This window comes from Drosophila sulfurigaster, chromosome 2R, assembly GCF_023558435.1.
Source record: "Drosophila sulfurigaster albostrigata strain 15112-1811.04 chromosome 2R, ASM2355843v2, whole genome shotgun sequence".
Taxonomy (NCBI): Eukaryota; Metazoa; Arthropoda; class Insecta; order Diptera; family Drosophilidae; genus Drosophila; species Drosophila sulfurigaster.
Genome location: NC_084882.1, coordinates 20,874,121 through 20,896,454, shown reverse-complemented (window position 1 = coordinate 20,896,454; position 22,334 = coordinate 20,874,121). Strand labels below are relative to the sequence as shown.

The 22,334-nt window shown below is 40.8% G+C and overlaps 2 protein-coding genes across 8 annotated transcripts in view; one reads left to right on the top strand and one right to left on the bottom strand.

Annotated features, from left to right (window-relative positions):
- LOC133836426 (unconventional myosin-XVIIIa) overlaps positions 1-21,255 on the top strand; it is a 37,590-nt gene extending 16,335 nt beyond the window's left edge. For 2 of the 7 annotated variants that reach the window (XM_062266909.1, XM_062266910.1), the window contains 8 exons: positions 11,035-11,169; positions 11,232-11,459; positions 16,461-16,826; positions 16,884-17,162; positions 18,391-19,349; positions 19,408-19,791; positions 19,851-20,009; positions 20,604-21,255. In XM_062266909.1, the coding sequence (XP_062122893.1) occupies positions 11,035-11,169; positions 11,232-11,459; positions 16,461-16,826; positions 16,884-17,162; positions 18,391-19,349; positions 19,408-19,791; positions 19,851-20,009; positions 20,604-20,829 (2,736 nt within the window). In that variant the 3' untranslated portion in view covers positions 20,830-21,255. Of the gene's footprint in view, positions 1-6,664; positions 8,432-11,034; positions 11,170-11,231; positions 11,460-12,798; positions 14,740-16,460; positions 16,827-16,883; positions 17,163-18,390; positions 19,350-19,407; positions 19,792-19,850; positions 20,534-20,603 lie in introns of those variants that run through there. The other 5 variants (XM_062266912.1, XM_062266914.1, XM_062266915.1 and 2 more) reach the window with 5 other exon arrangements.
- Positions 14,835-15,384, bottom strand: LOC133836436 (uncharacterized). Its single transcript, XM_062266933.1, has 2 exons — positions 14,973-15,384; positions 14,835-14,909 (listed from the first exon to the last, which is right to left on the bottom strand). The coding sequence occupies exons 1-2, from the start codon at positions 15,279-15,281 to the stop codon at positions 14,865-14,867; spliced, it is 354 nt and encodes a 117-aa protein (XP_062122917.1). The 5' UTR covers positions 15,282-15,384; the 3' UTR covers positions 14,835-14,864.
- Positions 21,256-22,334: the final 1,079 nt, after the last annotated feature.

Genomic DNA, 22,334 nt, shown 5'->3' with positions numbered 1-22,334 from the left:
TTTGGCTGAGCTCGACTCATCTTCAGCACTCAGCTGATCGGTTTGTTTATTTAATAGGCTTTCACTGCCTACAGCTAAGGGGAAATGTTGGTTCATTAGTTATTTAACATATTCATTTATGCGCATACAACAACGATTTTATATATTTATATTTAACACTCATGAACAGACAGCTAAAAATTTGTATTTGTTTATCATTTAAATATGTTGATTCGCTTTTCCCATGCGTGCCACAAAGTTTCAACTTTCTTATATAAGCCGAAGCAAAGCGCTTTATTGTAATTGATCAATTATTTAAACCTTTTGCAATCGATATTTAATTTTAATTGTCGATTAGTATGTATTATTGCGCTCTATAGCCACTATTGTGTAATTAGCAGAGAATTTACAAATAAGAATCTGACTACGACTCGTATTACGCTTACTAGTTATTAGGTGTTACGAAATGTATCAATTATTAGTTGCTTTTTTAATTTCGTAATTAAAAATTGATTCACCTTCAGTCTCATAGCTCACTCATATTTCTGGCAAGCCGAATGCCTTTCTTTCTGTGTCATGATTCACACCCCAATTTGAGTACAATTGCCTCAATAACTGACCAAGCTAAGTAATTTGGCATACACACAACAACGTTTGGGAGTCATTACAGTCAAGTCGTTGATCTGTTGGCCAAAGATCCCACTAGGTTGCGTTTGAAGAAAAAAGAGAGCGAGTTTTTTTTGTGACTGTAGCATAGGTTATTTTGTATATCCAATAAGGTTTAGGAACATTCAACATATTCGTTGAGTTATTTACGTTTTTTTCGGGTTCAGCAATAATATCATTTAGTCGTTTATCGTTGTTTTCCCAACCATTTAGCGGGTCAGCAGAGTTGTAGCATAAATGTGCGACTTGCTTTAACGACATCAACATTTAAACATTAGATATGTCTCGTTTCTACCCTTTTCCTGCTTCACCATTCACCTGTTGTTGTTGCTGTTGTCATTTCATATTACCAAAAAATAAACAGTTAACAGATCGTTCAACTCGAGCATGCTCAACACATGCGTGATCATCAGTCGGAGACTTGTTACAAAGTTTATTGACAGGACTTGCGTCAATAAAGCAAATAATTTGTATTTATCTCTCAAGATTCCAGATAGAATGTCACTGATAATAAGGGTATATAAATGTATGATAGTAATTACACAGAGGCATAAAAATAAAATAAGAAATAAGCCAAGTTTAAAAAGACAAACCAAAAAAATTAGTAATAGAGTAAAATTTATAAAAGAGTTAAGTGGTTTACAGGGCATTTTTCAGTCAATCAGTCTCTCAGCTTCGCCGATCTTACGTAGGAGTATTACATCATATTGCGAGCATATTATTTACCGAGATATATGATTAAATTGTCTGTGCATTTGTTATGAGATATGTTCTTACATGACTTTCTGTAAGTATTCGATATCAATTATTGGTTCACTCTCTGCAATTATTGACGAGCCTTTCTATTCGTTCAGCGGAAACAATTCTCACTAATTCAACATATTTTTGCTGTATATGTCTCTCTATAAAGAGACATTAGGCGTAAATTAACCCACAATTACTGATTTAAATCAATTGCAAACACAGCACAAAGTCTCTTTTCAATTTATTTTGAAGAAGTCTCAAGACATTATTGATTTTTGGCTATGGTTCATTCATTCAACGATTTCGCGGTTCAGCATTACAAGGCACAAAATTATTTGGATTTGTTTGTGAAATTTGAATTTCTCTAGCAAGGTAAAAATATCTTCAGTCATGATCCGGAGTGTCCCAAACTTCACCTTCATGCATTATTTACTTTAAAGATGACAGCACATTCACAGATTCACATAACTCGAGTGTTAGAACAAATATATTCTTTAAACAAAAGATATTGAACTTAGAACAGCATTTAAATTATGCTCGAATTACTACAGCATGTTAGAGTATTTCTTATGCTCCAAGTGAGATGTTTTCTTTTATGACTTCTGGTGACTCCTCGATTACATGAATTTGTATGTTAAATCTGTGGCATTGATGATGAGCTGATCTTCTGTTCTGCGTAAACGATTCTCGTTAATTCCACGTATTATTGTAGTGTAGGATCTTCCTTTAAGAGGATTTCCACCGCAATTATTTATAAATTAACTCACAATTACTGATTCAAATCAATTTGCAAATTGTAAACACAGCACGAGTCACATTTTAATTTGCATACACATTTTGGGTGTCTCAGGAAGTCGCAACTTTTGAGGCTTGGCAAATGTTCTAGTCAATGGATTCGCCGTTCAGCATTACGAGGCATAAAATGAATTGGATTCGATTCCTCAATGTGATTGATAATAGACCTGAAAGACCTGTTGCTCTGTTGATAGAGAGTGATTCTAACGTCAAGAAAACGAAAACTAGCAAAAAAAAATAAAAACAAATGCTTTGTTAAGAAAACAATAGATGATACCCTGTGCAATCTTTACGTGTACTCATTAATTCAGTTGAAGATTTTGGCTGTATTATGGACTCTGAAGTTCATTCACTGTGACAAACTTGTTCTATAACTAAATCCAACATTTGTTTCTATCTATGTAAATAAATCAAATATTTAGAAAGATCTATAAAGATATACTTTTATTTAGTTTCAGTGGTTTTATAGACAAAACGTTTCTTATTGCTATAAGCCTGGTAATTGAATTAGCGCAATTAGATAATTTTTATTTCAACTTAACACATTCTATGTGATAGATAATCTCGCTTATATACGAGTATAATTTAAGCTTTTTTATTTCTTCCTGTTTATTCTCGAGCAGCGTGTTTCTAAATGCATTTATTATAATTTAATCAGATTGATAATTTGTATTATAAAGCTGATCTAATTGATCGATTTGTGTTTGATTGTTTTTTGTAATATAGTGATTACAAATATGCGATTGATTATTTTGCAAATTGCATAATATATTATTCAATTTATTTTTATATATTTACTTTTAAATGTGTTGCCTTCTCTGCGTTTCTCATATTAAAAGTGCTTCTAAAATGCTAAGCCCGAGTGTTCTCTGGGTATTTCTTGAGCCCATTTAAGTATAACTTACTGGACCCATAACAACAGCATCTCTGGCATGTGCTCGCTTGGCTGGTTGGCCCGTTGGCTGGTTTTTGATTTCCTGTTCTCATTCGCAGTCGCAGTCTCAGTTCTCATGCAACTGTGAATACCTTCTTATGAAAAAAGCAAATCGCAATAATCTTTGACGTCACTTGTTGCATATCCACTTTTTTCCTTTCTGTTTTGCTTCTCTCAGCTGTGTTGTTGCTCTCGCTGCTGGTGTTGCTGATGCTGATGCTGTGGTGCTGTGGCATTTGCGATGACGCGGACGCTGACAACTTTCACGGTCAAGTTCATCTGCGAAGCTCTTGGCTGCCATTGTGATATAGAATTCCGAGCTCTGTGTGTTGTGTTGAGTTTTTGCGTCTGCGTTGGTTTTGTAATGAGCTCGACCAGCCTCTCTTGGGATCGTCTCTGGATCGTGTGGCACTCAGTTGTTGGTTTCCACAAATGGCGAACGCTGTTGCAAAGCGGGAAAATCAATTGCAAATGTGTCCGAGTCTTGAGTCCGCAGTGTGTCTATCGACGACGGTCAGTTATAGCAATAACAGCTGTTTAACAGAAAGTGATTACAGTGAGATTATTGTGAACATCTTCGCAGCAAATGCGAATGCGACTGACGAGATTTGGCGTCTGCTTTTGCTAATCTATGGCCTGGGCAGCGGTCTGTGGCTCATTCGACGGCTCAGTGGACTGCGCAGTGGTGTATGTAACACTCAAATACCAAATCCCCAATTCAAATCAAAATCCAATTTCAATTTCAATACCATATGCCAAATCCCATAATCAAGTCTGTGTCTTGAGCCCAACCCAATCGAAGTGAAGCTCCGAAGCAAGCGTCGTTGACTTTCACCAAAAAAAACATATAAACTGACGTCGCGTTGCGTTGCGTTGCGACCCGCTGCAACCTGCACACACAGTGACAGCCGCAACAACAGCAACAACAACCACATTTGTCCAATGCACATTAACATTTTTTTCCATGCAAACATTTAAAGTGAAATTTCCCAGCGTTCGCTTTCATTAGAAATGAATCGAACCGAACCGAAGTTGCCGTTGTCTGCAATTTGGCCCACAGCCCAGAGCCACAGTTGGGGCAGCTTTCAAGTGTTGCATAATAGATTATTGAGGCGGGTTCTGTCATCAGTTAATGCAGCGAATTAACTGGAAATCTGTGACTTGGGAAATTGGCTCAAGAGAAACACGAAAACTTCATTAGTGCCTTGACATGCAACCACACGTTGCCAGTGGACCGACCGACCGACAGCGAGGAGGCGTGTCTATAATCAATTTACGCATTAATCTAAAGCCGAAGACAGGCCCTTCGGGGCGGCAGCAGCTCTATGTAAACTAGTTTGTGGTCAATTTTGAAACAATAACCAGGAAGCTGCATAATTATTTTGAAAGAGCTGTGAACTGCCCTTTACCGAGCGGTGCAGTTTTAATTCACTTAATTAGTTACAAGACGTGTTTCTTATTGCTTAATTGGGCAACACGAGAGAGTCCCGCCAACCAGCTGTGCGTTGGTGATAATACTTGATACCGATTTGAACTGTGATAAGCTTCGATCCGAGACTGCACGTAATCTGATGACTGATTGCACATCTATTTAATTTATTGATAACGTCAAGTGCAATAAAGAAGATGCTGTAAGTTCTATAATTCAATAACCTGATATCGAATCAAGCTTGCAAAAATTAACTGAGTTTATGCAGTTTGATCGAAACTACCAGAGCGTGAAGTTGTAGAACTAAAATGTGAGATCGATTTTACAGGAAACGTCGAAAGAGAAAACGGATAATTAAAAATGTGAATATATTATTTTTATATTAAAGATTGCTTGACTGCAAATTCCTCAAAACTGGACTGATCGAGACAAGATCTTTTAATAATGAATATTTCTTATAATTAAATTCTCTCATTTGAATTGTAAATACATATTTCGTTTTGATTCTAAAAAGTCCACAAATATAGATGGAATGCATTAAGTTTCTAAAATATGCAAAAAGAGTTCTGTTAGCAACAAAATTTATCAGTTAATATATTTTATTTAAATTAGCATGTGTTAATAGAATATAAAAAATGTTGCTCATATATTTGGAGCTAATAATAAAATTAATTTCTGTTGCGTTTATTGATTTCAATTGTAAATTTCAATAACTAGTTAGAAGATTATCTAAGAGTTTCAAATGTGTCCTGTTTTAATTCATAAAAGAAATTTTTCCTTCTTAAAGATCAGCTGAATTTGATTTGCATGAGCATTAATCTATTAGCTGGTTGAGAAATAATTCCATCAGTCAGTGTTGAGATTAAACTATTGAAAGTATTGTGTTATCCTCTTTAGCTTGCAGCGATTGCCAATAAAATGTAGTAAGATTAAACAGCAGATATTTTTTTGGTTGCTCCTTAGATGATTTAAAATGTAGTCTATATATTAAATTTGTTTGTACATGCAACAAATAACAATACAGCTGCCGGCAAGGCTCATTTTTGATTACCTCTTATGGAGACGACTTAAAATATAATCTGTCTATTCAATTAGTTTAATATCTGTTGCCCTAGGGCAGTGCAATGACCTCTCAGCCTAAGCACTGTCTGCGATGTCTGTAGAACCAACTTGTATAAATATTTGTCATTGTCATGAATTACAAGCAACGCGTTGCAAGTTGCCACAACGAACAGCTGTTGAACTTGCGCTTGAGACTTGCGGCGCTTTTCTTCAGGCCAATTGCTGACAATGAAAGGTTCAAATGGATATGGAAACAACAATGCACTTGTTTCACTTTTCTTTGCACATGTCAGTGATTACGACAATAAAGATGATGATTATGTAGACGATAATGATGATGATGATGACGGAGAGTGTGATTCAAAATGGAGCTGAGTTTGGTTTGTAATGTCGCTAATGAGGCGAATCAACTAGATGTAGACGAAACAGATTATTGGTGTTCGTAATTAGCATCGAACCTGCAGCTGCAACACGTTGCAGACACAACACACCGTGCTTGCTCTCCCCTCCTCCGTTCAACTTGGCCCCCCAAAAGTTCCACTCTTGGCATTGGCTAACCATGACCGCCGTCAATTACTGTAAGCCGCGACCATGTCCACAGCTCTTTTGTTGATAAGCCACTTTCGAATGCACAGCAGCGCACTTGGCTGACTGTTGTCGTAGTCGTTGCTGTTGTTGCTCTTGCTGTTGTTGTTGGCCATTTGGCTATTTCGCTGGCTGGTTGGTTGGTTGCTTGGCTCTTTGAGCTGCGACTGCGTCTGGCGCGCGGCAAGAAATTCAGTTGCGCCGTTGAGCTCAAAGAGAAAACACCACACACGAATTACGCGCCAAGCGCCCAGCAGCTGTGAAAGTGTTGGAATCGCTGGTCAAGTGGCCAATCGGCCAAATCGAAAGGAAACTTTGCGCAGCAAATAAAAAAAAAAAAGCAACACACACATAAACAAAGCAAACCAAAAACATATTATATGCACTTTTACTTGCTGCCAGCTTTTACATCATCATCATCATCTTCATATCTTCATCGTCATCGTTCAGTACCGTTGTCACATTGATTGATTGCCATTAACCACTTCGTCATGTATAAGCACACGGTCAAGTCGAAGCTGTCGCAGGCTCGCAGTACGCCGCCGACTGTTGCCACAGCAGCCACGCCCACCAAGCAGACACACGCCCTTGGCGCCAGCAAAAAGTTCTTCTCGCACATACGCCACAAGATCGAGGATAATCTAACGCCCAAGCTAAGTGGCAAACTCTACTACAAGGGCAGCAAACACACGCGCTCAATGAGCGCCCTCAGTTTGGTGGACACCGGAGGCTGTGTGGGCGGCAAGTACACGCCCACAGCCACTGTGGCAGCAGCAGCCGAAGAAGGCATAGCAGCTGTTGCGGCGCCGCTGCCAATCTTTGCCAGCAGTAATCCGCTGATGATGAGCAGCAGCGTTTGCAGCTATGTGGATAGCGATGAGGAGGAGAGTCAACTGAGCTTGGGCCTCAGTCTAACGCAACAGTCGTTGGAGGACGAGATCTTTGCCGAGCTGGAGAAGGTGGCACACGATGAAAGCAAACTCAACGAGGTGCTGCAGAGCTTCGATCAAATATTGCAGGAGTATCCGCCAGTCGAAGAGGTAATTCCCGTGCAAATGTTGCCCACCGTGGTGCACATGTTGGAACCAAATGTGGAGCAGTCGGTGCTGCCTCCGCCGCCCGCTCAGTTCAGCGATCGCCAGCTGCTGGCGAAATCTCACAGCACTTTGAGCATGGCAACAAGTAGGCGACAACAGATTTATCAAACTCCCGAATTGGCCAATTCCAAGTTGTTGAGACGCAGCGACTCGAGTGCGAATCAACGCTACAATTCGCTGTGTGAGCTGAGTCAGTTGAGTGGCAGTCGCATACCCATCTCGAAACACTCCAGTCTGCGCAATCTGGCCAAGAGCAAGCAGCAGCCAACACAACAGCAGCAGCAACAGGTGCAACCACAGCCACGCCAAGCACGGCAACAACGCACTCGCTCCATGCTGACGTTGAGCAGCAGCCGCAGTCAAAGTGCGTCCAAGGCAAAGCCAACTCCAACTGCAATAGCAGTCACTGCTGTGCCGCCCAAGCGTGCTAACTCTACGCTGGAGCGACGACAAGTGGCAGTGACCAAACCACCGAGAAGAGCCAACTCCACACTAAAATCAGCAGCAGGCAGATTGAATGCGAATGCGAAAAGTGATGAGTTGCTGGTAAAGTGTCTGGCCAAGGGACAAGAGTTGCTGCGAAAGGTGGAGACCATGAATGGGGCCAAGGCCCGCACAAGTCGCGGCATTAGCAAGGAACACACTCAACAGTTGCGGCACAAGAAGAAGCAGCAGCAAAAGCTGCAGTATGCCAATGAGGAGAAAGTGGGCAAACCAAAGCTCGAATCGTGCAAAATCATACCGCCCAAGCTGGGCGAGACCTCGGACAAGAATCACGAGCTGCTCGTCAAAGTGGTGCAACAACAACAACAGCAACCGACCAAGAAGACAACGACTGTCAAATCTGTAGAGCAATGCTCAAACTCTGACTCAGATGATTCGGGTCACATTAGCAACACGGTGTTGTCCTCCGCCTCCAATTCGACGAGCAATTCAACAGGAAGTCTTTGTGAATCCGAGGGGGAAACAGAGCCTAAGCTCAGCTGTTGCAAGCCCAATAAAATCGCACAATTGCTGCAGAAATTTGAAGCGAAATCAAATCCACAGCTGCCACAACTGGTGGCCACCAAAGTGGCACAAGTGCAGGCGGTGCGTTGCATACAAACGCAGGTGGAGATCTATCCCACCTATACGAAAGAGGTAACTATGCGGCTGCACTAGACTCCTTCCACATAGCAAAGGGCCCTTCCAACCAACCTCTACATACAACTTATATATTATTTAACTACTCGTATTTGTATTGTTATGGCTATTATCTATTATCTATTATTATTTAGTTGCCAACTATTTCTTAACTTATTAACTCGAATAAAACGTATTTTAAAACCAAACCTCTTTGGCGCTCTCTATACTATGTTCTATATATACATCAACTTTAACACTTGGTTTTGGAGTAGCTTACTGTTTGCCCTGCCTTTGCCTTTGCCACGCCCTGTCCTGCTTCCGCCCCAAAAAAAAACAACGCATATAAACATATTTTTTCCAGTTGGCTTAGTCGCAATTTCACATTGGTTTACTTTCATTTTTGATCTACGTGCGCTGCATAATTAAAAAATTTCGAAATTGTTTCTCGTGAAAGAGCGAGAAAAAATCGTCGCAAAATTCACCTGACGACGCTGCCACACCTCGAAAGGTGCGGTAAAACAACAACAACGACGTCGATGTTGTGGTGCCTCCAAACTAAATCCCAAATGCTGCCCCATCCCCAGACTGACTAATTTGTAGTCTTTATGGAGGGTCGCTCTATGACTGTGGCATTGCTTTGTTGCTCTGTTGTTGTCATTGCTGTTTGCTGTAGAGAGTCTCGCCTGTTGGAATTAGCTTCACTTTGAGTTGGGTTGTGGCTTTGGATTTGGCTTCGACTTCACTTTGCTTTGGTTTTCCTTTTGTTTGTTTACAATTTAAATTTTTTTTGTGATTTTTTTTCTCTTTCGGTTTTTTTTATCTTTACTACTTTCCCACCTTTGGCGACCAGGTGTGCAAATTGCTCTGCAAATTGTACTCTGCTTTTGCCACCTTGACCTTCACTTCCTTGAATTGATTACATTTCGCTTGAAAAAACCGAATGAAATTTGACTTACACCTGCACTTCAGACACCGAGTGTTGTTATGCAAAGAATTCTAGTTGCTGTTTCAACTGAAATTATCCACATTTGTGACCCTACAAGTGATTATTATAACCACTTCATTAATCGCAGATTACTGGTCATTTAAGTCATATTACGCATTTAGAAAATCAATTGGAAAAGTGGTATACATTAAATAATAATGTAATTCACTCTCTATAAAGATTAAACTGTAACAATTCTGAATAAATTTCATTAGGTATTAAAACTAGACTCAGCCGAGTTAGTGATGAATATTTTGTTTTGGCCACGATACGATTATCTGCAAAATTTCATCTCACTGGCATAATAAACACAAAAGTTATAAAACATTTTTTTTATTAGCGCTTGTCTGGTGCAAATGTTTTAATGGTGTGTGTGTGCGCATATGTTTTAATTCGTTTAGAGTGTGATGAGCATAGTGTAACTTTTAGTTGTCAGACTCAAAGTGCGAAGATGAGATCTTAATTATAACTGAATTTTAATGGACCATTGGCAAAAAAAAAGAAATTTTAAAAATAGACTTGCGTTGGCTTGACATTATGATGTTTTTATCAAGTTTTGCAAATTGAATAATAGTGTCAGCTAAGTTAAAGAGAACAGTCGAGTTTAGTTAGGATCTCAGAGACTATAAGAATTAATTTCATAAAATTGCACGTATATATTCCTAAATTCATTATGTAAATCCAATTTGATTTCAATTTTCGATATCACGCCTTGCCCGAAAATATAAGAATCCATAACAACTTCCTGGTTAAATCTAAATACATTATTCTCTGCTCTCAATTGAAAATATTTTGAAAGTTTATAATCAGATAAGTAACGTAAAAATTATTTATTAAAGAAGGAGTAAAATATGAGCGGTCACTTAATATAAACTGTATTATGCATATTATATTGTGTGAAACCGTGTTATAATTTCAAGCTAACTATTATGGTTATTACCTCGTAATGTAGCCCCCTTAACTATATCGTTTTTATTTTATTTATTAACCAATTAACTGTTAATTGGCAGATATGAAGCGTATCGAATTAAATATATCTAATGTGAGTTTGTATAATGAATTAACTATTTATATTAGAATCACCAATGGATTAATGTGCAGTTCAAAGTTATTGCATAAACATTTTATCAATTAAATATTACATGTTTTTCATGATCTAAGAAAATATTAAAGTCAATGAATGTGTATGAATGAAGACAACGTTTTTCTGTTAGCCTAAGTCTGTCAAAATACAATATTTTTTGCCAAATGATCTCTAGTAAAAAGGTAACTGACCCGCGGTACATTTGCAATTGTCATATAAAGTTTTGGCAACGCAACTTTGTTTATAGCTTAGAGATTCACTGTGGCTAGCTCAGATGTTAACGTTACGTTTTCTCTAATTTAATACAACTTTTTTGCATTTACACATCTGCATATGAATGAAGATGTACATTGGCTATTCAATTAAATAAATTGCAGAGACCTAAGAGCACAACACCTTCAACTCAAAAGGTCGCTGAAAATAATTAATATAAATGGCGTAACTTATTTGAGTTGTTATAAATCTGTGCGAAGGTTTCGCAACTGCATTTGGTCTATGCTAAACTAATTATGCTATGAATATTTATTTTTTTTTTTTGCCACCTTGCAGATACTCTTCCGTTCGGGTGTATTAAATGAGCTGGAGGCCAAACGAGATGTGCTGCTCTCGGATCGTATCATCCAGCTGCAGGCCTTCTGTCGCGGCTACTTGGCTCGCAAGAAGATGTCACAACGCCGCATTCAGGTGAGTTCAAGAGAATACTCGAATCTCGTTTTTGGGCTAAAGCAAAATTTCTGTTCATTTAGGAATTGGCAGTGCGTTGCATACAACGCAATGTGAAGGCCTTCTTGGCGGTAAGGGATTGGCCCTGGTGGCGTCTTTTGGTTCGTGTGACGCCGCTGCTCAATGTACATCGCACAGAGGAGCAGCTGAAGATTGCCAACGAGGAGCTGATTATGCTGCGCGCCAAGCTGGAGAAGATCGAATACGATCGCAGTGAAGTCAAGAATGAGAATCAGAAATTGGAAGCCAAGGTAAGCTTATAAAATAATTCAATTTAAAATGCTTTCGTAGTTGTTAATTAAATAGGCAAAATAGTCGCCGATGTCAAGACAAGTGGCTTGCACAATCTCTGTCTGTGCCTCAAAAAGTATCTGGGGCGACAAGATCGGACCAGTTGTATATATTGTATACATTTCACATTTCGCTGAATGATGCTCTATGTGCTTCATTATAAATGATAAACACTTTTATAGAAAGTCGTATTTATATATTTGCGTATAATTATGTGTGAAATGAATATTCTGTTAGTTCTTGTACAATGGGATAAATGTAGAGGCATCTGAAATCTTTTATCTTTGATCTATTATTAGTAGGAAACGTCAACAATTGGTTCGAAGATTATTACTTGCGGAGGAGTGTGAGTAATGTGTGGCTGAGAAATATCTGCAGTTATTTAACAATCAATATATTTGCTTTTTGCGTAGGAATATATGGTATATATATGTTTAGATATGAGCGATAAAATAGAAATAAATCTCGTTGAAAATATAATTATTTCGCATTTAAGAAACAAATTTCTTCAAAGTTTCAAGCTCCCAATCTGTTTTCAAAAACTGTAAATTAAACATTAAAATGCTATTCAACTTAACTGTCGGACAACTTATAGATGGTTTAATTTATAATGTTTACTACTTGGTTATTCATTTTGAATCCATTTCACGCTGACTTCATTTTGAGATTGATGCTCGATGTACCATATAAGTTCGAAACTGCAATCTGGCGATATTTCCGCCTCGTGTTTGGTTTATTGTAAAATATTTATAAATAGCTTCTGGGCAATGCGTGAGTCCATTGAACACTGACTGTAAGTATGTCCATATGTATCTATGTTTTTGTATATATGCGTGGAAAGAATAGCGGCTGCACTTAAGAATAGCGAGTTCTATGATATTTTTAAATGCTCTAAAAGATCATTAATAATACTTTATTGCGCTACTGTACTCTGTCTTTTGGCTTTGGCTGTTGGCGACTCTCGCTCGCCCGCTGTGATGTGATATTGTGTTGCAATCTTTGGTTGCACGTTCCACATTTACATAAGTTGCTGTCAGATCAACAGTTGTCTCGACTTTTAACATAACTATATACTAAATGGCCGAGATTATGTCAATATCGAGGCTGACCAATGTTGCAATTTCTTTTGTTCTCTCTTGCTCTCCATTTCTCTCTCTCTCTGTCTGCTTGTTGGTTTCGCATTCGCTCTCAGTGCGAGCGCTTTGCCAAAAAGCAGCTGGCGGCCCGGCGAGCTTTTTCTGGTCACGCATCGCATCGCAACGCTTCGGATCGCAAGTGGCCGCCGGATACAAAAATCAGTCCGCTTAGTTGCGAGGCGAACGCTTGAGGCGCCTAATCGTGCCGTGTCCGTGTCCGTGCCGTCACATCGATCGCCGTGTCGCGAGATCCGTATCCGTGTTCGCATTCAAATACTTAATCTGAATCCGAAAGCGATACGTTTGCGTGCGTGTGTGCGATTGTTGAACGGTGCCAAAAGTGAAAATAAAAATGAAAATCAACCAACAAGAAAATTAAGAACGGACAAAAAAAATAGAAAAGAAAAGAAAAGAAGAAAAACAAAACGACAACATATTGGCAATTTGATGCTTTAAGCCAAAATAAATAGCATTTTGGGTTTAAATTTAAATATATATATTTTATTTTGCCTGCAAAGCGAGAGCGATCTCAAGTTTTTGACAGCCCGTTAAATCCATCACACAAGATTCCTCAAAACGAAACCTACCCCGAATAATCGATAACGAAACGAAATTTACGAAGATATTGCAAAATTGGCTAAGCACCACAAAAATTTGCACACGACCAAAAAAGAAATCCGCAACTAACACAATTCGATCCTTTGATCCCCTTTTCCCTTTCTGCCAAATCCCTTTATCCTTTTGACTAACACGCATCCCCCTCACACCCCACATCCTCGCTTTCCCTATGGCACCACTGGCAACCCCAGTGGATGCAGCAATTGCTGATCGTGCCGACATTGCAGCGTCGTCGTCGCAAGTTGCCCACAATGAAGGTAGTTTAGAGAAGGCCATCGCATCCGAGTCCGAGCAGGAACAGGCCACGTTTATGGCTCGTGTCCTGGCCGCCATGAATGGTATCACAAAGCACAACAATCACAGCGGTGGCAGTGGTAGCGGTGGCAGTGCCACCTCGCTCAGCAGCAGCCACAAGCCACCGCGGCCACCCAGCAGTTCGGCTCGCAAGCAGCTGCGTCTGCTGCCAAAGCAGCGTGAGCAGAGTCCCGTGCAGACGCTGACCAATGGACACACTGCAACATCAAGCACAACTACCACACGCACTCAGAACACACAGAACAACAGCTACACCACACGCTCCACCACCAACAGCAGCAGCCGCTCGTCGCAGTCGCTTTCTACATCCGGACTGGGTAATGGCCAGCTGGAGGATAATGAAAGCCACTACGAGGTTAAGCTGCAACTGCCTCTTTCAACAGGAGCCAGCCCAACACCAACTGCCTCTGATGCGGCCATGGATCGACTGCGTCTCCTGACCCGCTCTCCCAGTCCCGCCTATTCGATATCGTCACGCTGCTCCACACAGTCCAGCGTTAGTTTGTCGCGCTCCTCGCGCCTGGAGACGCCCCCGCGACGCGTCTTTCCGCAGAGCTATACGCGAGGCAGTGGCCTGGATGCCTACGAGATGCGTCAGCTGGAGAGCTCGCCAGTTGTGTTCGATGCGAATCTATCGTTTGTGCTTGGTTGCAAACGGCAACCGGTGCATCAGACGCTGCGACCATCGCCCTCGTTCGAGGATCCGCGCACATCGTCTGCCTATCTCAGCGAAAAGATCCAAAACTTCCTCAAGCGTACCGACCATGTACAGGAGGAATGGACAGCCATGGGTCGCCGCTCACGACGTCACAATAGCAACAGCAGCACCGCCAGTATGCCGGTCGTTGGTGGCCACAACAGTCGCTGCAGCACTCCGGGCAGTGCCTCAACCTATGGTGGTGGCTATGACGACTTCGACACCATATCGCTGATTGAGCGACAACGCGAACGGAACAGCATGGAACGCTGTGGATCGGTGGGACGCACTCGCTCCACTCAGAACATACTGACCAAGGCCTTTCAGCTGTCCAAGCAGATGCCACACACGCCCACATCGCGAGGCAACTCCATGGCCAGAGAATCTTCGGTGGCGACAACAACGTCCGCAATGCAGGCGGACGATGACGACGATCGCACCATACGCGAGGAGGATGACAATGAGCTTGATGAGGTAGTGTTTTGCAGTCGATAATACGCGTAACCTTGAGCTTGTCAATCACACATACATACACAAATACCCTATACTCACGAAACTAGGTGATGGGGTAGTTTACAAATACAATTTATTATTGTTTATTATAGTATGGAACAAGCGTTTGGCTCCCTCTTGCAGCTTTCGACCTGTTTAATAGAATTGAAAATTTCGGTAATGTTGTTGTCAGTTATAGTTGGCATCCACTGTACCTTCATGCGATACTTTTCCTTCTTATGTTCGGGCATACGGCACCAGGCGCGTGCTGCCTTCTTGATCTGTTCCTTTGGATCTAAACAGGGATGCTTTCGTCCATAATCGAGCACAAAATTTTTATAAGCTGCACTCGTAGTTGGTGCTGGTTTTGGTTTGACGCAAGTGCGCTTGGTTCGTGGTCGAGGCTTGCATCTGCCCTTTTTGAAGGTTCCCCTCGGTTTGACCTTTCGACCAGGACGGCACGCATCAACTAAAGCACCGCTCGTTGAAGGAGTATCGTCGTCATTCGTCTCAAAATTATTCATTTTTACAAAGTTTATTAAATGGTTTAAAAATAGTAAAACCTCAGATTTATCGTAAAAATGTGGAAACCTAAAATGTTTGAATGTATACTGAGAAATGAATAACTTTTTATTGTAGTTGAAGAACGATTGAATGCAAACTGACAGTTAATATATTGAGAACTTGATGCTGAGTGTGTTTCTAGTCGATCACTTTTCCATTTCTATCTCTTGAGTTGTTGATGAGCAATTTAATTCGCTGTGTGGGTAGTTGACATCATTTCAAATCATCGTTGTCCTATTATAATACAAATCAAAGAGTCTAAAGTAAACATACATATGGTAGAAAATTCCATGCTGCGTCGCTGCTGACATTGACAACGGCTTCCTCCGACTGCGAGACGTCTCGAAAGTTAGCGGTTCACTTCAGATGCTTCAGTTCAGTTTATATTTAGACAAAAAAAAATGCGTGAATCACACGGAACGAATTCTTTACGTAGGACTCGATGCTTGTGTGTAAGGGGAAAATATCTATATCTATATATTCCATGGCTGTCGTTTGTTTGCTTTTCATTTTCAGGGGTAAGAAAGTGATTAAGTTTAATTTAAATACAACTTGAACAGCTGAAAGCCAAAATATCGAATAAGTTATGATGAATATTTTGGGCAGATTTTCGAGATCACGTTCACTGAAAAACCTCCATAATTGATCTATAAATCATGTCAAAATATAATGCAAATAAAATATAGAGTTTATATAAATAATATAATAGAAATTCCTTGTCGCACACGCCTCTTATATATCTATTATATGCAAAAATATTTTAAAGCGGAAAAATACTATAATAATTTTGGCGCATTTGTTATGTTTTCAACAATAATAAATTACATTTCAAATGTTGTCCAACTTAATTATTTAATTGCAAGAGTACTCTTCATTTATGAAAGTAAATCTTGTTGCTGTACTCAATATGTTTTTTGGTTTTTGGGTTGAGGCCATGTAGACAATGAATGTTTCGCTGCTAAACTTAGCATGCCGATAAGATAAATAAATATCTCAACTGTTTATAAATATGCCAAACGAAACGAAATTGAAATTAGAATCGAAATGAAACAAACAAAACACAAATTTTATAAGCGAAATTCTTGGCAAATTGCTGCGAAATTGGCACGTAATAACACATGTTTAATAATTGTTTGCAGTTATCCGAGCTGACCGTGGATCTGGCCGAGGAACGCTCTACGGCGCATATAGCCACGGAGCGACTGGAGGCGGAGACTGGCGAACGTTTGAAGCTCGAGAAGGAGCTCGGGGACCAGCAGTCAAAGGTGAAGAATCTGCAGGAGATGACCGAGAAACTGGAAATGGAATTAATATGCGCAAAGTCCGATTTGAATGGCATCTCCGAAGATGAGGATGGCGAGCATGAAGAAGGCGCCGGTGGCGTTTATAAGCTGAAATACGAGCGTGTTGCAAGGGAATTGGAGTTTACCAAACGCAGACTGCGAACGCAGCATGAGCATGATCTAGAACAGCTGGTCGGGCTAAAGAAGCAATTGGAAAAGAAGGTAAGGGTGCAAAACTCTAAACGCTCTAAGATCTTGTTGCTAATTGGATGATTGCAGCTATCCGATGCCTACGAAGAAGTTGAGGAACAACGTCAGGTTGTGGGCCAATGGAAACGCAAGGTACAAAAGATGACCAACGAGATGAATGATTTGCGCATGCTGCTCGAGGAGCAAAATGCACGCAACAATTTGCTGGAGAAGAAGCAGCGCAAATTTGATGCCGAGTGCCAATCCCTGCAGGATGCATCGCGCCAGGAGCGACAGGCCAAGGAGCGGTACGGCCGTGAGAAGGATGTGCTGCAAGCCGAGAAGTTTACGCTGGAACAAACGCTGGCGGTGAGTAAATTAATTAGGTATTAGTAATACTAAAAATTAGTATTGACCATTTAAGTAACAGTAGTAATTGACTAAGTTAGCTGAATCAGTTGAACTCAATAGAATATAATTCTTACAAAAATTGCAGGCAATTTTCAATATGTTTTTTTTTTTTTAATGAGATTTGACAAATGTTGGGCAACAAATATGTTTCAGCAACATGTTGCTAAGGCAAATGTTGCCTCGTTTGCCGGGTAAGCAGCGAGGAGACCTGCGAGAGCAAGACAGCGCAACAGCTAGAGAGAAGCAGCCAAACAAATCGGTTTTATAATCAGCACTGGCAACAACAAGTGGCAGTGCCAGTTTCAGTGGCAGTGGCACATGCAACATTGCGGCAGATACACAGATACTGTATCTGAAAACTCGTTCAGCTTGTTTACCCACGCCGTTGCCTGACTGACTGCCTGCCTGGCTGCCTGAATGCCTGACTGTTTGACAGACTGAGGGACTGACAGACTGGCAGACTGTGTAGACTATGTGTGTACAATGGCAATTTGAGGCTACCTGCCCACACCATATGCAAGCGGCATGCGGCATACGGCAAACAGCAAACGGCATGCTTAACTGCTCTTCCAAACTATGTTATGTTGATCTTCTGCTGCTCTTTCTCGCATGTTCTAAGAAGGTTTTTCCCTCGAGTTACGCTCAGTTTTCATTGCTTGTGTTTCTCATGTTTTTATCGTTCTATGCTCTTTTGCTCTCTCGCTCCGCTTTTGTGTCTTTCTTCAAGCGATGACTGTGACCGAGTCGAGCAGTGGCTGCATGAACGTCAACATCGACGCGCGATAACTGGAGTATACACAAATACACACGCATAGTTCTACGAAAAAACGATATTAAAAATATAAATAATAAAAAAAGAAGAGAGAACAACAACAATAATCGTAATAATAAGAATAGGTTTTGACTGTGGCCGCGTGATAACTAGCCGGACATTCCATTTCCATTCTCATTACCATTACGATTGTCATTCCCGTTGCCGTTCCCACTCCCGTTCCCATTCTCATCGTCACTTTTTAAGCAATTCCCATGCGTTTGGGCAGTGCTCAAGTACAGGCATGAGTCTCAGCACCACATGTGCAACGCGGCTGTTTGAAGTAGGTTGGATTGCTGCAACAAACTGGGTTAAATACTATTCCCATAAAACTGAATTTGCTTTAATTCGTGTGCTTCGCTTTCTCTCCCGTAGGATACGCGTCTTGATCTCGAGCTTAAAGAGGAAAAGTTGGCATCACTGCAACGCGAACTCGAGGAGATGACATTTGGCGGCGGCACCGAGGAGGAGTTTGCCCAGCTGCGGCGCTCCAAAAACGAAACCGAACGTCGCGCCAAGGAGCAGGAGGAAGAACTGGATGAAATGGCCGGGCAAATTCAGTTGCTGGAGCAGGCCAAGCTGCGTCTCGAGATGTCGCTGGAAACGATGCGTAAAGAAGCGCGCCGAGAGTCACAGCAGCGTGACGAAGAGCTGGAGGAGGTGCGTGGCAATGGCTACAAGAAGATCAAGGCACTCGAATGCCAGCTGGAAACGGAACACGAAGAGCGCACGCTATTGTTGCGCGAAAAACACGAACTAGAGCGTCGCCTCTCATCCATGGAGGATCGCGATCGTGTGGATCGTGATGCCGAGGAGGCGCAGAATCAGAAACTTCGTCGCGATTTGCGCAAATACAAGGCGCTGCTCAAGGATGCTCAAACGCAGCTGGAACGCCTCAAGGCCGATACGCCCGGCAAGACGCTGATCAGGCAGCTGCGCAATCAGCTGGAGGATGCAGAATCAGCTCGCTCATTGGCCATGAAGGCACGACAAACCGCTGAGGCCGAGCTGACCGAGGTCCAGGCCATGTTCGAAGAATCACACAGAGCACGCAACGATGCCGAGGAACGCGCCAATACAGCGCATCGGGATCGCGCTGAACTGCAGGCCCAGATCGAGGAGAATGAAGAGGAGTTGGGTGAACTTATGAAGAAGTACAGTGCGACAGTGAAACAGCTCAATGCGGAGCAAATTAATGTCTCCGAATCAGAGTTCAAGCTCACTGAACTGGAGGCTGAGCGCAATAATCTAAAGGAACAGGTTGCCGAGCTGCAACATCGTCTCGATAATGTCGAGAGCTTGGGTGATCCTACCATGGCGGTGATGTCAAAACGGTGAGAAGACCTCTACTATTACTTAAACGATGTGCTCAAGTTATTTATTTATTTACAGCTTGGAAATGCGCACCAAGGAACTGGAATCACGCCTTGAATTGGAGCAGGCGACACGTGCACGCCTTGAAGTGCAGGTTAGCCGGCATAAGGAATCGCTAGAAAAGCTGCAAAACGAAGTCACTCAGTCAAAGATTCGAGAAATGCAAGGCCAAGAAGTGCTGAAGAAATCGCAAAAGAGTTTGCGTGACATGCGCGAAGAGTTCCACTCCCTCTCCAGTCGCGAACAGGAATCCTTGACGCGTCGCAAGGACCTCGAAAAGAAAATGGAGGTCATGGAATCCGAGGGCACGGCACTCAAGAACGATTTGCGATTGGCGCTGCAACGCATTGCGGATTTGCAGCAAGCCATGGAGGAGGAGGGCGAAGAAGAGCTCAGCGAAAGGTAACTAGATATTGGTCAAATATTGAATCTTGTAACTAATCATGTTTTTGTGGTTGCAGTGATGAGAGCATCAGCTCGGTGGGCTCCATCAGCGATCTGGAAGATCGCCTGCGGCCAGTGCATGTGAAGCGCAGTTCACAGCAGTCGTTAAACGGCATCGGTGTCGCGCCAAGCACGACTCGCACGATAGTTTGCGAGAAGGACGACAACAGCCCTAGGTACGCTGATAACGAAGTCAACTCAAACAGCAGGCAGCACAAGCACTAAGCAAGCACACCGTACTAGCACCAATATACGCAATAACAAATAATAGCTCGATATATGCGAATGAAACAAACAAACAAAACATAGTATATAGAAATTAATTATACTTATACTTATTATGCTTATGTATAACTAAAGTATCAACAACTACCACTGCTATTCTACTATCAACTAGTTAGCTAGTTAGCTACTTAGCTTGTAAGGTCTGTTGCTATTTGCCGGCTTATCTAATTAACCTAATTACTTCATACATGCTACAACAACAACCAACCATGCCAACCACATCCAAAAACCAAACTCTGACCCAAAAACAACATCAACTTCAACGCCAACCGCCTCCCATTAACAACCACAAAAAACAAACTCATAAAAAAACGAAATGCTTTGTAAATATGTTCATATGCATATGCTTACATATGCGCCAAAAAAAAAAAACATAAAAATACTATTTCCCGCCTTCCAAAACGCCCATCCAAAATGCGCCCCCTTGTTGTGCGTGCGTATGTGTATGTGTGTGCGTGTAAAACATTAGCTTTTTCTTATTATAGAATAACAGTGACGTCGCCATCGTCGCCACACATACATAAGCTGGCACTGGCGGCTAAAGCCATACCGGATCCAAAACCGGACACAAAAACTGCAGCACCTAAGAAATTAACGCCAACAGCGGCTGCAGCGACACCAACAACATTATCTCCGAAAACAGGAACAACACCAACAACAGCAGCAGCATCAGCCGCAGCAACAACAATAAATGGAGTTGATAAGCCCTAGAAGTATCTCAACGGCAGCTGCATGTTTCTTTATTATACATATTATTTTTCTTGAACTCTGTAATATTAATTAGTTTTGTTTTTTTATTTGATTACTGTTTAGTTCAATATGTTTAACTATTTATTATCAAAAATTAGCTACTTATATAAATATACATATATTTAAATATAATAAACACAATCTACATATACATACATATATAATCAATTCCGTTTCGAATGGAATCGTAGTTAATTTAATTTGCGACAGTCCCTATCTAAAACAAAAGTGATTAACATGTTTTATCCTTCTCACAAAAATAAATAAATAACACTAACTAACGTTTGACACATAAACGACCTACACACCTATAGCATATAGACCATTTTCCTATAGCCAACTTAAATGAAATGAAATTAGTTAAACGCGTTTCAAAATCATAGAGAAGTATGCGTAATGAAAAATCGAGTATAATTACAATTTTTACTAAATCAAACAAAAAAAAAAACTAAATTCAATATTTATATAACAATATTTTTCACATACATACAGCTCATACTAGGTACTACATTCAATAGATTTTGCATACAAACATTAGCATCATTCTTCACATAGTAAACCCATAAAGCATCGACTATATATTATATACAAATATTTATATATTGGAATACGAAACACTTGCAAAATTATTATATCTGAAAATCCAAACTAAATTAAATAAAAACACAAAAAAAAAGAAAACGACAAATAAATATATTGTTATAAAACCCAAATAAATGTGTTTAAATAAAATGGCGATCATAGTGACAGACATCGAATACTGCTGGTGAAAATTTTATTATTTGGTTAACACTACTTTAAAATGATTTGATTATTATTATCTTAATAAATAAATATTTAAAGTATTTTTTAAATTGGAATAAATTAAAGAAATTTGCGAATATAGCATGCTAAAAGTTATTTTCTATTCATAATAAATTCTAACACCTTTTCGTAGTTTGGTAACAATTGTGCCAGGTACCAAAAGGCAATTGCTTGACCCCAAAAAGAGTGAATTTGACTGCGTATCAAATGTCAGCACCGTAAATGGTAAATGGGAACCAATCAAGTCTCTAAATTTGGCCTAATTGAACTACTTGCACCACCATTGATTTATTTATGCAAACACGCACACCTCGTAGGTCGAGGTCAATGCTTAAAGACTTGCAAGTAATAGCAAGACATGCTTCTCTGGCCTTCTCCGGCCTCAATCGCAGCTCTTGTAAATGCCCCTACCATGCTTCAACCGGGGGCTAGAAAAGTCGCACCCGCATCCCCATTAAGTGGCACCGTTTGGCAGCCGCCAAACGACTTTGAAAGTTGCCAGCAAAGCAAACGCCTGGGAATGTAAGTCAGGCACGCAACTGTCGACTTGAAGGCACTTGAAAACACTTGTTGTATGTCAGTCAGCCAAGTAAAGCCTGACATCAATCAAAGCAGAGGCAGCTGCCAGCTAAAGATACTATGCGACGCAACGTCATATAAAT